The sequence below is a fragment of the Bidens hawaiensis genome, unplaced genomic scaffold, assembly GCF_021521415.1.
Source record: "Bidens hawaiensis isolate Kalapana, Puna unplaced genomic scaffold, B.hawaiensis_p1.1 tig00008043_1, whole genome shotgun sequence".
NCBI classification, from domain to species: Eukaryota; Viridiplantae; Streptophyta; class Magnoliopsida; order Asterales; family Asteraceae; genus Bidens; species Bidens hawaiensis.
Window position 1 is genome coordinate 76,753 of NW_027491566.1, and position 17,903 is coordinate 94,655.

Genomic DNA, 17,903 nt, shown 5'->3' on the forward strand with positions numbered 1-17,903 from the left:
TCATGTCTGTATTTAATTACAAATTTACATGAAAAAAAAATATTTAGATTTTATTAAATTTGAAGGTTTTTTTATTTATACGTTGAGTTCAGATGATTTGGCAATTTGTATATATCGTATATTTATACTAAAAGAAGTACGGGAGTTATAATAGTTTATTGCATCACAAACCATGGAGTAATCTCCGTGGGTTATCGTGATAACACATTTGACTATTATAGTTTTAAGTTTTAATATTTGTTTAACACAACAATAGCATCATTGGACTCTATACACATTTACATTTGATCCAAGTGTCACCGCTTCCTACTCATTGTGTTTTCTTCTGTTGTTCATGTTGTTTCAGTCGAAATTTAAACGTGATTATATATTACTTTTTATCTTCTTTAAAAATAACTAAAAATGAGTACTCAACATTGTTGGTTTTAACGCTAGTGCAGGTATTATTTGTACAATTGAGTTCATGCGTGTACATTATTCTTGGAAGCTTTGTGGCTCCAATAACCATCACCATAATTAGTAAATCAATCAATTAATGAACGGATTTTTTTTTTCAAAATGGAAAGAAAAGTGAGGGGAAAATGGTTTCTAGGAGAGAAAACTTCTTTTGTGTTTCTAGGTGATTTACCATTTCAAATGGCTAATCCTAACACGTTGTACATGTGCCGTTAGCTCTTACCCATTCGACACATTTAGCTAAACAACTCCAACTGAGTTTCAGTTTAAATGAAGTTGTGTAATATCTCAAATGGTAGTCTAACATACCTGAAAGGAATGTATGTCTGGGCCAACATACTAATAGACATTAATTGAGCTAAAATGGCCAAACCAATATCTTATTAAAATTGAAATTTTATTACCGCGCTCAGTATCACATTCAGTACCAAGTTCAGTATCACATTTGATATGAAGTTCAATATTGAATACCACAGTTAGATGCAATACTACGTTCTATATCAATTTCGTTAATGACACCAACATATGAGTAACAATAAAATAGTAAAAGAAATCTACAGGGTTCGGTTCTAACTTAGTCCAAACAACATATTAATTAACGGATTCAAATCTACTACTAAGGGTAGACGCGCGAAATCCAAATTTGTATTGATAATTTATTATGAATGTGTACAAGAACCTAGATCGTCCTTAAATACTCAATAACCAAAATTCTATGACAATCTAAACAAGATTTACATAAATTCATTTATGTTAATCTGTTTATCTAATCCGACAACCGAGGCTTTTACACTTTCTGTTAATTATACTTTCATGATTTTTGTAATCACATTTAATATGAAGCCAAAGCCAATATCAGAAACTTTAACGGATGAAAGATGGAAATGGTTCAAGAGATGTTTAGGAGCAATAGATGGGACACATATAAGTGTACAATTACCAGAGGAAGACAAACCGAGATATCGTAATCGAAAAGGAGACATAACAACTAATGTACCTGGTGCTTGCACACCTGACATGCACAGGATGGGAAGGATCTGTTGCGGACAATTGGATACTTCGTAGTGCTATGATCCGAGAGAATGGATTGCAAGTGCCTAAAGGTAACTACTATCTTGTTGATGTCGGGTACACCAATGGAGAGGGATTCCTTGCACTGTTCCGAGGTCAAAAATAGAATCTGAATACTTGGTTATATGGACGAAGACCGGAAAATCCTAAAGAGTATTTCAACATGAAGCACTCAATAGCAAGGAATGTAATCGAATGATGTTTTGGCGTTTTGAAGAAAATATGGGCTATACTTAGAAGCCCATATCTCTATCTAATCAAGACAAAATAAAATAACACTTGCATGTTGTCTTATGCACAACTTCATTAGAAGAGTAATGCCATATGATCCTCTAGACGATGAGGAATTTATTGACACAAATACCGATGCAGTTGACGAAGATCGTGGCATAAATGTGGAAAATATTATAGCAATTGGGACCTCGACTTCAGGCAAATTTTTGACAACATCTATGTTTAATGCATAGACATCTAGACACCATTGACTTGTTTAGATATTATGTTTTTACTTATGTTATTTTGATTATGTTTATTAAATGATTGTTTTTTAAGAATAATTTTGAATGTTTTTAGATGTTTGTTATCTTATGTTTGTTTTTTTATACAACTTTAAATATTTTAATATGTGTTTTGTGTGAAGATATGGAATTACAGCTTGATTCTGGAAGGGGTCTGAGAAAAAATAAAAGAAAATGGAATGAAAATGAAGGTGAAAAGCTTGTTGGAGCAATGCATAATGTGCTCAGTTCTGGTTCTAGTTACAAATCAGATAATGGGTTTAAATCTGGCTTCTATAATGCGGCGGAGCCATAATTTACAATTTTACTTCTAGAAGCTAGCATAAAAGCAAAGCCACATATAGAGTCACGGATAAAGACAATGAAGACAACTGTGCATGATATGCTTGCATGGAACAACACAAGTTGTCACACCCCGACCAATGGCGGCGGAACATGCCGGGTGCAACTGATTGCCCAAGAACACAAGACACTATTAAAGTGACAATATTTAATCAACTCATTTAAATTCATAAAATCATAAAGAGTCACATAACTTGTTCATACAATAACCGAATTTAATCATAACAAATAATATACTGTTCGTTTTGCTAATATCATAATAGTCTTGATAACATTTTTCTTCAAGTTCTCGAGTCAACCTAAGTCAAACTTGTAACATTGCATAAAATAGAATTTGTCAACACAAAGGTTGGTGAGCAATTACATAGTTTTGAACAATAAGTATATAATAGGAAATTCCACAACTTGTATACAAAAAAATAAATAATAACAACAATTTAGATAATGAAATCGTTAATAAGAACACATTAACGACACCTTTTTATAAGGGGATGCCAAATCGACTCGGATTTATATGAAATCGTTAATAAGAATACGTTAACGACACCTTTCTATAAGGGGATGCCAAATAGACTCAGATTTATATGAAATCGTTAATAAGAATTCATTAACGACACCTCTGTAAGGGGATGCCAAATATACTCGGATTTATATGAAATCGTTAATAAGAATACATTAACAACACCTTTCTATAAGGGGATGCCAAATATACTCGGATTTATGAATCAACCAACCAAAAGTGATAAACACATTAGCAATTAAGCATGTACGCATATAACACCAAATCGAGCATTTATTTAAGTAAGGTATACAATAAAGTTTGTGGTTTAAGACTCAAGTATAAACCATTTAGTTTGAATAGGTATGCAATATCACCCCCAAAACGAAAGATGGAAAACGGGAATGAAAGTACTCACATTCAAGTAATACACTTGATCGGTAAAATGACGTGTAACCGAAAGGATGAGGTTTAACGAGCAAAGCCTAGATGAAAGGAAGTCTTATATTAGAAAGGTTGTCTAGGAAGTCTTTAAATAAAAATAAAAGATAAGAAATGAAAACAATTTAAAGTTTAAGGTTTAAAATGTAAATATTTTAGAAATTATAATAATATCCTTTAAAAATATAAGTTTTCTCGAAACCGGGTTAAAATATCTAGCCCTTAATTTTTACTCAACCTATGTTAAGTAATAAGGTGGGTAAAAATGCAAGAATGCAAGCTCCTTTATAATATAGATACTAAAACGGGTTTTAACGAGTGTTCGGGTTGTTGGTTCGGGTCTTGGTAATTGGTCAAACCCAAAGTCAACATCCCGAAATAACGAATGTTATGAGATAAATCAATAAAAATTTAAGAAGACTTAACCAAGTATGTATTTTAGAACTAGCAACGTCCGTTAAGCAAGTGTTCGGTTTCGTTGGTCCAAACTTTGTTATAAGATCAAGTTGGATTCAACATTCCAAGTACTTTAAGAAAATAATTAAAATCAGATTATAAATGATTTTTAAAGAAATATGCAAGTATTGATAGCTAGAAACACACTTGGGCGTCTTAAGCGAGTGAAATCGGTTTAGTTCGGTTTGGTTCGGTTTCCAACTCGGAATACGATCAAGAATAGTTACCACATGTCCAAACATCAAAGAACTTGTATAATAATTTATAAATGATGATACTTAAGTTTTACAACCAAAAAGTCAACAATAAAGTCTTTAAACAAAAGTTTGGTTTTCGGTTCGGATCTTGTTTCGGGTCAAGACCAGGTTAGATTCCACAAACTCATAACCATGAAACTTAAAAAAGATGATTTTTGGAACTCAAATCTAACATAAAACATTTTTATACCATTATTTAACAAAATTAGTAAGCAAAGTTCGGTTTACGGTTTAGAGCTATTTACGGTTAAACCGAGGCTAGTCTCTACAAACCCATAACCATGAAATTCAATAAATATGATATACAAACTAAAATGAGCAGAAGTTAAGCATGGTAAATAAGTATAAACAAGTTATATAATTATATATATCAAGGACTACGTAAGTTCTCCATGAAGCCTTGACTTAGAGACCGGAGAAGTGACCACCAAAGGTAACAAGGGGTGTATATTATATATATGTTGTATAACAATATTCAAGTATTAATAAGAGCTAATAAGTTGATTAAAATGAAAGACTATGATCAGTTTGACTTTGGAAAGTCAGACCGCCAAGAACATGAAGAACAACCTTTAATCTTAAGAATTTGAGAGAGAGGATGAAGTATGAGCAGGGATTAATGGAGAAGAGGGTCTTGTATATATAGGATAAGATTGAAAGGGTTATGCATGAGGTCTAATGTATAAAAATTCGGATTGGATAATAGGATGTAAAGCACAAACAACAAACAAACATGATTCGGACCCGATGCCCGTCGCGCTACGCAGCGGGGCTTGGGCCTCACCCATCGCGCGGAGCGATTTGGCGGGCGGCCAACCTTTTCAAACTTTGTAAAAATGTCAATTTTAGTCCCTGGAATTGGTTTTAAGCGTTTTTAAGGCATTTTAAGGACCGAAAATGATGTTTTTGAGACGCAACAAGTATAAAACAAATATGCAACATAAAATCCATCATTTTGATTATATTGAAGGTTTCGGTTTACAAAACGGATCGGGTTACAAGATAACCGAATACATAACGAATATACGATTGACCCGAAATTGACGAATGTCACACAAATGGTTTTGGCTGGGATTAGACTAATGGCATGATCGACGCTCCACAATCTGTTTGACCAGCTTATATAAAGGTAATGCATATTCAAATATGATTTTAGCATTCTATAGTAATTTCGTTTACATTTTTCTTTTTATATGTTAACTCCGAACATGATGTCTTCTCTTTAGGTGCACAAAAAGGCAACAAAATGGGGAGGAAAGGATCGAGCGAATGAAAGACAAACTCAAACAGCCGCTGGCAAAAATAGAGAAGAGCAAGTTATTAGAGATGAATTAGAAGATATAGATGTCGAGCAACCACTAAACAACCCTTCATATGCAACTTCAAGGGAAAAATCAAGTACACAACATAAAAGAAAAAGACGCAACATTTAGGATCTACTAATGAACACCTTGAAAGAGTCCGCGGAAATAAATAATTGGTGCAAAAATTAGGGGGGCTACAGATACATTTAATAGAGGTTTTGGAACGTAGAGCAATAAAGAGGAACTGCATAACAACCTCTTTGGAGAGATGATCAAAGTTGTGGTTTGACTACTCGTGAGTGTAACAAGGTTAAATGCAGGCTCACACATAATGAGGAGTTGATGATAATCTTTTTTAAGGCTGATGAAAAACACAAGCTTAGATGGGGAAGGGACGTGACGTAATATATGACGACTATTTTGGATTATTTTTATTTGTTTTAGTTGGAAAATTGGGATGACGTTTATTTTTATTTTTCTTGTGGGAAACGTTTGAATGATTTTAAGTTTATTTTAGTTGAGAACTTTTGAATGATTTTAAAATTATACTAGTTAATTATATATATTTTTTTCATGATACAAATATATTGTAAATAAAATTGGATAATATGATGAAAACATGTAAAACAATGTTTTTTCTATGAGATAAGGGAATTTTTGTCATTTATGGTAAAATTTATGTTATTCATTCTTTGTTTCCCATTTACCAAACATATAAAGTGACAGTTGGTCAATTTAAGTTTTTTATGGAGTAATACAAGAAATAAAGGTTTTAAGTTTTCTATGGATCTGGAATTGGTCAAAACATACAAACTTAACTTGGCAGAGATGGGATGATTTCAACTTTGATCTATTGTAAGGGTTATGGGCGATTTGGGTGGTTGTTTTTTGGATGGGTTTTAATGTTTGTTTTGTTTTTGGCTGAGCTATCTTCTTGTATGTCTTCGTTTTCTTGTTTTTAATAATATTTATTGATTGGTGGTTAAAAAAAACAATTGTGTTGTGAACCACCGACACTATTTATGAATGACACATTTCAATTTTGTCAAAAGACATTGGCCACAAGAACACTCAAGATGTAATTAATGGTCATGTTCGTCTCCTGTACATTTACCTTTTGTGTAGTATAAATACTACAACGATGGAAATGAAATATCATCCCAGTAGAATTAACAACTCATATATCTCTTCACTCTCTTGTCTATTAGATATAATAAAGATCAATTATCATTTCAATAATCTTGTTATAATTAGAGCTAATATTATAACACGTTATCAGCACGAGCCGCTTATATCCTAACCAAGAAAGGTAATAGACACAAAGGTATCTACATAAGCATCATAAACACTTCTTTAATTATATACATTAGATATATATCTATGCATATACATATACTAACTAATATACTGAGTAATAGCAATAATGTGTATAAACATTGTTATTAAAATTTGATAACTATTTTAGAAGTTAGATTTATTTACACTAACAATTCTATTTTTATTATTGTGCATACTAATTATATATATTTTATAAAATAAACTGTATTTAATATCTTACTTTAAAATAATTAATATTATATATTATATATATACACACACACAAACGGTAATGTTACCGTTATAAACGGTAATATAACCGTTATAAATGGGTTATAAACTTTCACTATAAATAACCAATCATTAACCCCATTTCATTTACAGCAAACATTCTTCTTATTAAATTTATCCAAGATAAAATTCTCAAAATGATTCACCCGGTTTTGATGTTGGTCACTATAATGCTTATACTACTTCTCATTCTAATTTTTAATCTCCTATATGAAGATTTCGGCATTTTCTTTTTCTTTTATATGTTTATAGCTCTACCAATGTATTGTATCTCATTGTTGATTGATATATATGGATTCTAATATTTATCTTATTATTTGCTCTATTATGTTTAGCAACAAAATGTCAAATATAGCAAAACTCGAATTTCCTGCACTCAACATTTCTGGAGAAAATTATATGTCCTGGACAGCAAATGTCAAAAGACATTTAAAATCTATGGATGTGTTAGACGCAATCCAAGAATACAATGATTGCTCTGACCAGGATAAAGCAAGAGCTGATGTTTTCATCCATAAACATATTGATGAATTACTACAGCATGAGTATTTTAATTATGATAACCCATATATGATATGGGAAGATTTGAAAAGCAGATTCGGTCATCTAAAGGAAGTTTTACTTCCTACTTCTAGAGATGAATGGAACAGTCTTAGGTTCCAAGATTTTAAGAGGGTAAATGATTACACCTCTGCTTTATACCGAATTTGTTCAAAGCTAGAATTTTGTGGGTATCCCATAACAGAGGAAGAAAAGTTAGAGAAAACTTTCTCCACGTTTCATGCATCAAATATAAACTTGCAAACACATTATCGTTTGCAGAATTTTAAGAGATACTCTGATCTAAATGCATTACTCCTTGTAGCAGAGAAAAATAATGAATTATTGATGAAAAATCATCAATCTCGTCCCACGGGTTCATTAGCAATACCAGAAGCACATGTTGCTCACAAAAGTTCTCATAAAAATTCTGATCATAAATGGGAACAAAGTCGAGGACGAGGCCGTGGACGTGGACGTGGTCATTTTGACAAAAGACATTTTAATGATCGTAAGCATCCATTCAAATGGAACAATAACTCTTACGGTCGTAGTCGTGGCCGTGGTCGTGGTCGTAACCAGAGAGCCAATAATTATCATGTCCCACACAATACCAATTCCAACCACCAAAATAAATGGAATGAAGCTGGTAGGTCCGAAAACAATGGCACTTCATGTTTTAGATGTGGAAGTACAAACCACTGGGCAAAGGCTTGTCGCACAGCTCCACATCTGTGTGAACTGTACCAAGCCTCTCTAAAAGAAAAAGAGAAAGAAGTGAACCATGTTGATAACTTTAATAATATCAATGCTGAGCTGAGCGTTGAAGACTTTGGGGTGGAACTTTGAAACAAAGTTGCTTGACTACTATAATTAGATGCAATTATTAAGTGTGTTCTCATTATCTTTAATTATGTAGTTTCTCTTTCATGTACTACTTGTGTTTCAATTAAATAAAGTTCTTATTAAAATATCATATGTCTTCGTTATACACTTATTTTTTTTCTTAATATTTTTCAAGATTTAAAATGAAAATCACCGGAGCACAAGATCAAACAAATGAAGAAGATATATGTATAGCGGATAGTGGAGCCACGCATACTATACTTAGATCTAAAAAATATTTTTATAAACTGAAACCAACAAAAGGGATCATCAATACAATATCAGGTCCTACAAACTTAATAGAAGGAGTGGGAAAAGCTAATTTAGCATTACCAAATGGTACAAAGCTCAAAATATAAAATGCTTTATTTTCCCCAAAATCAACAAGAAATTTGTTGAGTTTCAGAAACATATATCATAATTGATATGATACTCAGTCAAGGACTGTTAGTAATGAAAAATATTTGCATATCATAAGCAAAGATCAAATATTGGAAAAATTGCCAATGCTCCATTCTGGTTTGCATTATACATATATAAATGTGCCTCAAGCACATATGGCAGTCAAAGAAAATTGTTGCGATTCTGGTATCATAAACTTATGGCATGACAGATTAGGCCATCCAGGATCCACAATGATGAAAAGGATCATTGAAAATACACATGGGCATCCACTGAAAGGTCAAAAGATCCACAAAATAGATAAAATGCCTCAATGTACATCTTGTTCTCTTGGAAAATTAATTACAAGGCCTTCGCCATTAAAAGTCGATAAAGAAACACCAATGTTTCTTGAAAGAATTCAAGGTGACATATGTGGACCAATTCATCCACCATGTGGACCATTTAGATACTTCATGGTCTTAATAGACGCATCCAGCAGATGGTCTAATATCTCTTTATTATCGACTCGTAATGTTGCTTTTGCAAAATTTCTTGCTCAAATTATCAAATTACGTGCACATTTTCCGGATTATACCATTAAAAGAGTAAGGCTTGATAATGCGGGAGAATTTACATCACATGCTTTTGATGATTATTGCATGTCTGTGGGGATTGTTGTAGAACACCCTGTTGCTCATGTACACACACAAAATGGCTTAGCCGAGTCGTTGATCAAACGCCTACAGCTAATAGTTAGACCATTAATAATGAGGACAAAACTCCCTGTTTCTATTTGGGTTCATGCAATTATGCATGCTGGATCATTAATCCGTGTAAGACCGAGTGCAAATCATAAATACTCTCCCACACAACTTGTTTCTGGAAATGAGCCAAATATCTCTCATCTTAGAATTTTCGGTTGTGCTGTGTATGTTCCTATTGCACCACCACAACGCACAAAAATGGGTCCCCAAAGAAGGTTGGGAATATATGTTGGATATGAAACATCTTCCATCATAAGATACCTTGAACCTTTAACAGGTGATGTATTTACAGCACGTTTTGCTGATTGTCATTTTAACGAGACAATGTTCCCGATATTAGGGGGAGAAATGAAAAAGCAAGAAAGATATATATCATGGTGTGTACCATCATTGTTACACCTAGACCCAAGATCAAAACAAAGTGAGACAGAGGTTCAAAAAATAATACATCTACAAGAAATTGCAAATCAGTTACCTGATGCAGTTACTGATATAAACAGGGTTACTAAATCTCATATACCAGCTGCTAATGCTCCAGCTCGAGTTGAGATTCCAAGCAAGCAAAATAATAATAATGCACCTCATGAATCCCAAATACGTTTAAAACGTGGAAGGCCAATCGGTTCAAAGGATAAAAATCCTCGAAAAAGAAAGGGTTCTGAGAAGGATACTGACCCTAAGGAAGGAATGATTGACAAAACCTTCCCTCAGGAAAGAATAAATGATATAACATTTCATCAGGAAGAAATAAATGATTCCAATAAAGAATTGTCAATAAACTATGGTAAATCACATATAATGTGGGATCGAGATGAAATGGAAAATATTGATGATATATTTTCTTATTCTGTGGCAAGCGATATCATGGAAGAAAATGATGACCCTGAACCAAAATCTGTAAATGATTGTAAAAATCGACAAGATTGGAACAAATGGAAAGATGCTATGCAAGCTGAATTAAACTCATTAAACAATCGAAAGGTTTTTGGACCTATTGTCATTACACCAAAATCAATGAAACCTGTAGAATATAAATGGGTTTTTGTGAGAAAACGAAATGAGAAAAATGAAGTTACAAGATATAAAGCAAGACTTGTAGCTCAAGGTTTTTCTCAGAGGCCAGGAATTGACTATGAAGAAACGTATTCTCCTGTCATGGATGCTATTACGTTTAGATATTTAATCAGCTTAGTAGTCTCTAAAAATTTAGAGATGCGCCTTATGGATGTTGTCACAGCTTACTTGTATGGATCACTAGATAGTGACATCTATATGAAAATTCTCGAAGGATTTAAACTCCCCGATGCAATAAGCTCAAAGCCTAAGGAAATGTATTCCATCAAATTACAAAGATCCTTGTATGGACTGAAACAATCTGGAAGGATGTGGTACAATCGTTTGAGTGATTATTTGATAAGCAAAGGATACACAAATAATCTTATTTGTCCATGTGTCTTCATCAAGAAGACAACATCAGGATATGTGATCATAGCTGTGTATGTTGACGATCTAAATTTAATTGGGACACAAAAAGAAATTAATGAAGCAATTGCTCTTTTAAAGAAAGAATTCGAAATGAAAGATCTTGGAAAAACCAAATATTGTCTTGGTTTACAAATTGAGCATATGCATAATGGGATACTTGTACATCAGTCAACTTATACTGAGAAACTCTTAAAACGTTTCAATATGGACAAAGCAAATCCTTTAAGCACACCGATGGTTGTTAGATCACTCAATGTTGACAATGATCCATTTCGTCCTTGCGAAGATAATGAAGAGATTCTTGGTCCCGAAGTACCATACCTCAGTGCAATTGGAGCACTTATGTATCTTACTAACTGTACAAGACCTGACATTTCTTTTGCAGTTAATTTATTGGCAAGATTCAGTTCATCCCCTACTAAAAGGCATTGGAATGGCATTAAACATATTTTTCGGTATTTAAAAGGAACTGTTGATTTAGGTTTATTTTATCCTAACGATTCAAAAGAAGGGTTAGTTGGTTATGCAGATGCAGGTTATTTATCTGATCCCCATAAAGCAAAATCTCAAACTGGATATGTATTTAAGAATGGAGGAACTGCGATTTCATGGCGTTCTCAGAAACAAACACTCATTGCAACATCTTCAAATCATGCTGAAGTCATTGCATTGCATGAAACTTCAAGAGAATGTGTATGGTTAAGATCTATGTCACGACACATATTGATTTCTTGTGGACTAGAGAAAGATCGAATTCCAACTCCTATCTATGAAGATAATGCAGCTTGTGTCTCGCAAATGAAGGAAGGATATATCAAAAGTGACAGAACAAAGCATATACCACCAAGATACTTTGAGTATACTCGAGACCTTATTAAAGACAATCAGGTTGAAATGAGATATGTCCAGTCCAGCAACAACTCAGCTGATCTTTTCACAAAAGCACTTCCCACAGCAACATTCAGGAAACATGTTCATGATATTGGCATGCGCCATGTACGAACAATGTAACGACCTGCAATTTGAGGGGGAGCTATATACTGCACTCTTTTTCCCTTAGCTAAAGCTTTTTCCCATTGGGTTTTTTTCTTTAGCAAGGTTTTTAATGAGGCAGTACTTCAAGACCTCGAAGTTTTGAAAATGTGTCATCCAAGGGGGAGTGTTGTGAACCACCGACACTATTTATGAATGACACATTTCAATTTTGTCAAAAGACATTGGCCACAAGAACACTCAAGATGTAATTAATGGTCATGTTCGTCTCCTGTACATTTACCTTTTGTGTAGTATAAATACTACAACGATGGAAATGAAATATCATCCCAGTAGAATTAACAACTCATATATCTCTTCACTCTCTTGTCTATTAGATATAATAAAGATCAATTATCATTTCAATAATCTTGTTATAATTAGAGCTAATATTATAACAAATTGGTCAATTTATTTTGGTATATTTCCCATTTATTTTATTCCTTCTTTTTGATTTATAGTAAAATTTATATGTAATTATTAAAGGCGCAACAATTGGGATCTGCTAATGATTTATTTCATTTCATAACTCATATTAAACAGACAATTAACCAAATCAAAAGGATGAAAATGAAAATTCATTTTTTTAACATAACTTAAAAGTAAAGATTAAGTATGCCACTATACTATGAGTTGAATGTGGCTCAATGATAGAACACTTACTTTACTAGTGAGAGGTAGGGGGTCAAACCTCACTATCACCAACTTATTTGGGAGATATGAGGGATGGCCCTGGGTTCGAGCCCTGATCTCACCTGGTTTTATCGGCTCCTCGATGCCGTGCCATTAGGCGGGTGTGGGGATCGGGTTTTATCCGATGAATCCCTCAATAGGGTGAACCGCTAGGGGCTTCGTTCGTCCGGAATAGTGACCGGCTCAGGCTACCTTTGGCTAATGGGGGCCGCGTACGAAGTACTCGGCGTTACTTAGTTGGTTGTTCAAAAAAAAAGTATGCCACTATACTAACACAGGGGTATTTTCGTCAGACCCAAAATATTTATTATATCCCATCTATACCCTCACCGGAAAACCCCAATTCCACCGCCGGGCAAATCCAAACCAATGGCGGACTCGGACCATCCTCGTCTCATCCTTCACAACTTTCTGTCCGCTGATGTCTGCAAGGTTAGTTACTTACCACTCAATTTACTAACCATTTACATTTATCTTATCAGTTATTATGTTGATTTAATTAAAGGGTTTTCATATATTATTTATTAACTTGCAGGAGCTTGAATTCATACACAAAAGCTGCAGTACAATTGGATACAGACCAAATGTGTTTTCCACTACGCTTTCTCATTTAATTGCTACAAACTCTCCTCATCTGATTGTTCCGTTTATTACTCTACGCGGTAATTAATTTAAGTATGGTAAGACCCGCGAGACCCGAACCGATCAGACCCGGTTATATTATAATAACGTCGGTTCTCGGGTCTCAAGTGTCGAGAATAACATTAAACAGGTTGTGGGTCTGACCCGTTTGCTTGTATAAACATAAATTGGGTAAGACCCGCGAGACACGAACTGATCCAGCCTGGTTATTTACAATAGGGTCGGTACCTGTGTCTTGAGAATACAAGGGTTCGCGCCTGACCCGTTTGCTCACCCCTATCTGATGGTATTAATGTTATTGTAAACTAACTGAGCTGAGATGAAACCGAACTCTGCTCATTTTGACTTACTACTTACTAGAGCTCGAGATCGGCTCATTCCGAGCTCTTATTCTAAAGCTCAAGCTTAGCTCGTGAGTTATTTTTTAAGCTCGGGCTCTGCTTAGACTTGGCACGTATATTATTTATTAATTAGTTTAAGGAAGTTTTTAAATATTTTTATATGTTTTGAGATAAATCTTAAACGAGCCTAAGCTCGGCTTGTGCTCATGTAGTACCTTAAACAATCCAAAGCTTGGCTCAAACTCGGCTATATGGTATAAAGTTAATACATAAAAGTTTAAAATAAGTAAAACTTAAAAACACACAAGGCTCGTTAAGGCTCGACAAGCCTAAAAGAGCTTGCCGTATAAGGCTCGAGCTCGGGCTCGATAACTACATATTGAGGCTTGGGATCGGCTCGATCCTTTCGAGCTTTTTATCGATCCGAGCCCGAGTATCTCGTGTAGCACCCCTATTAATGTGTAATAATTGACATTTGATTTGCATTGGTGAATGTTAGAGAAGCTCAAAGAGAAAGTAGAAGAATTCTTCGGTTGTGAATATGAACTTTTTATCGAATTCACTGGTTTGATCAGGTACGTTATAACTTATAAACATTGCTAAATAATTTGACATTAGTGTCAGTTTGAAAGTTTCTTTCTAAATATTTATCATATTTTAGCTGGACCAAAGGTGCGAGTATCGGGTGGCATAGTGATGATAACAGGCCATATTTGAAGCAACGTGACTATGCGGTACACACTTGACCTTATCTATACGAATGCCATTTGAAACGTTTGGAATTTATGCTTATCATCGACTGTAAATTCATACTTCGATACTGTTTGAATCTGTTTGACTGCATTGGTTCTGGTTCTCTCTACGTTCAAGGCAGTATGCTATTTAAATAGTTATGGTGTGGATTTTGGTGGTGGTCTATTTCACTTCCAGGATGGTGAACCTGCAACTTTTGTCCCAATGGCTGGTGTAAGTTGTAATTCATATTACATAGTTATAGCTGCTTGGTGTTATATCAATTTGACCAACTATGACTATTGTACTTTTGTTAGGATGCTCTGATTTACACTGCGGATAGCCGAAACATTCATGCAGTTGATGAGGTATCTTAACTTTATTTAACAATGTTTATGTCATTTTGCGCTTTACATGACACGGTTGTTTTTGAACTTAAAGGTAAAAATCAGAAACAAATGAAACTTGAAAAAAATTAATTATAAATGCAATTATATTTAGAGAAAATCATGAAACTGTGAAAGCAACCAATTTTCTTACTGTTATACTTACTTTTACTCGAGTATTAAACCATATTCTGTATATATTTGGCGTACCTAATGAAATATTTAGGATTTAGGCAAGTAAAAGTAGATACGTGACCTAACACTCGCGTATCTCATGGTTATATGTAGGGCTGTAAACAAACTGAACAAATATGAATAGGGGCATGTTCATGTTTGTTTGTTTAACTTCAACCGTACAAATGTTCGAGCATGAATAATAAACGAATGGGGTTTTTTGTTCGTTAAGAAAGCGAGCGTGTTTGTGTTCGTTCGTTAAGTGTATAAAATAACTGTTCACAAACGTAAACAAACAAGCATATACGAGCATGCATAACTGACCAAACACCAATTAATAGTAAACGTGAACATTAATATGTTGGGCCTAAAAAGTTAATAAAACTTGATTAAACTTTAATGGGTGATGTTTTAATTTCATAAAACTAGACTAAAGTTTAAGGTGGCTAAAATAACAAATGAATTTATAAACGAACAAATTTAAACAAACGTAAAGTAATATTAATGTAATTGTTTTTTAATTTAATGGTATAAACGAGTAATCTTTTGTAATAAAAAAATAAAAATAAAAAATAAAGTAATATACATAAATGAATGAACGACAAAATCGAATGTTCATGAACATAATTGAATGAACGTGATATGTGTTCATGTTCGTTCCGTTCATTTATTAAATAAACGAACAAATGAACTTCCTGCCGAACGGTAAACTAAACGCTCGGTTCATTTACATGCCTAGCTATATGTCTGAAATTGTTCTGATTTGATCATAGATGTATAATGAAAAATGGCCACTTGAATGATTTTCTCTTTTTAATTTTATTATTGACTTGTTCATTGCAGATTACACATGGAGAAAGACTCACTCTCACATTATGGTTTACTCGAGATAAATCCCACGATGAAGATTTTAAACTCATTTCATTTTTAACAAAAATCCCGTTTAATATTAACACGAGTTCAAAAGACTACCTACCAATGCCGGCCTCACAAAACATGTACTGGTTTCCTCCTGAACAATCTACGACTTACAAGTCGGGATTCGATATACGATGTGCAAGATTACATGTTCTTGGATACCAACCGTATTCTACAAATGCAAGTGCTATTATGGATGAACATTCATCCCGAGACTTCTCAGATATAATTCTTGAACCGTTACGCGTGGTTCGTGGTAATGATTTGTTTGACTATGAATTCGCCAACATATTACATCTACTTCAGGTACCAAGTCATTTTCAATTTTAGTTTATAAAAATTTTTGGGACAGTTTTATATATACCCATTCAAAATGCTTAAAGTTTCATATTTACCAACTTCATTATATACAATTTATAAAATTACTAATTTACCATTTTATCGCTTTATTCTCCTTGCATTCTAAACTCTCATATCCTAATGCAAGTTTTTAGGTGTAGATTTTATAAACAAAAATTGATCTAATCCATTTAAATGCTCAAAGCACACTCAAGGCACAAAGAGTGAGCTTGTCACCTAGGCTCAAGTAGGTGTAAACGAACTGAGCCCAGCCTGAGCTCAAGCGCTTTTAACTTATGAGAGCTTGAGCTCGGCTCGTTGCTTATTATTTAGGAAAAATATATATTGTATTTTTATCATAATTTTTATATAGAACATAATATATATTATTTAGTCAATTTTGGCTCACGAGCTCGATAAGTGAAGCTCAACATCGGGCTCATTTATAAAACAAGCCTTTTTTTAGGCACGGTAAGTGGGGTCCGATTTAGGATAGTAATCTAAGTCAACTTGTTTTCAAACATGGTATTATATAAAAAGACAACATGGTCAAAGGCCACGTTTACATCATCGCCTGGCCGGAATCAACATTTTGAAACTCACATTATTATTTTCTAATCCTCTGTTTTTGGGAGTTGGAACAGGTGGTTCAGTTCTACCATTGGAAGACACCTGGATTAAAACTATCAGAAGTAAAAACCGAACCCGCCAAAATCATGCCAGTTTCTACATCACAGCAGGAGAACATTCGACTTTTGAAGCTACAACTTCTAAAGGATCAGCGCCTAATGCAAACAATCTTCCCGAGTGGCAATTCTGGTGAGCGTGTGGAGCATGATTGGGTGAGCTTTTCATTGGCAGTTGATTTATGGGAATCATACACGAGTAACTTATGGCGTAATTTGGTTTTGATATTGCCAAGCTGGATAGCGAACCAGTCTGTTTTCTCTGACCCGAGTGTCGAATGAGTGTTTGACTTCCATCTTTTTGGTGTTCTAGTTATTATGTTGGCATGAAAGATTAGTTCCTTTTGTAGGTTAGCAGTGGCCAAATAGCTAAAAAAAGAACCTTGTATTTTGATTGGAGGTTGTGTAGTTTTGGATATCCTTGTTGTAGACTTAGACCTGTAAGCTTATAACTTGATTAACTTCTTTCAAACAAAGTCAAACCGATACGCACTAAACTAATCCAATCCGGACCTAATTCAAACAAAGTCAAACCGATACGATATAAGGAGTATGTTGTACTTGACTATGATAATTGATTCATTGACCGAGAGTTTTGTAAGATTAAAGCTAAGAATGTTGAAGCGCTTGAGACAACATATGTGCGTTAGTAACTAAGTTACAAGGACTAATATAAAAAAATAACCCAGGTAAGGTATATGCTTATACGACTCAAAGCAGCTCTTATAGGGAGGAGGGGGCACCCACAGGTAGCACATGGAGGGTAGGGTATAGTACACGAGACGGCTACCCCGCCGCCATTCCCTCGGGTAAGGATGGCGAGTGCTAGTCTCCGTTGATACCACCAGAGACCATCTCTTTATCATTTTGACAGTTCAACGGTTTATAATCGTTATAAAAACTTTTATGTTTAAATGTTTAAAATCTCTATAAATCTCCAATATTTTTAC

At 34.1% G+C, this 17,903-nt stretch overlaps 1 protein-coding gene across 1 annotated transcript; it reads left to right on the forward strand.

The window, feature by feature from the left end:
• Positions 1-13,104: 13,104 nt before the first annotated feature.
• Positions 13,105-17,308, forward strand: LOC143636762 (uncharacterized). The gene is made up of 8 exons (XM_077104275.1): positions 13,105-13,167; positions 13,271-13,397; positions 14,218-14,293; positions 14,380-14,452; positions 14,589-14,684; positions 14,768-14,818; positions 15,854-16,234; positions 16,912-17,308. The coding sequence occupies exons 1-8, from the start codon at positions 13,105-13,107 to the stop codon at positions 17,233-17,235; spliced, it is 1,191 nt and encodes a 396-aa protein (XP_076960390.1). The 3' UTR covers positions 17,236-17,308.
• The last annotated feature ends 595 nt before the right edge of the window (positions 17,309-17,903 follow it).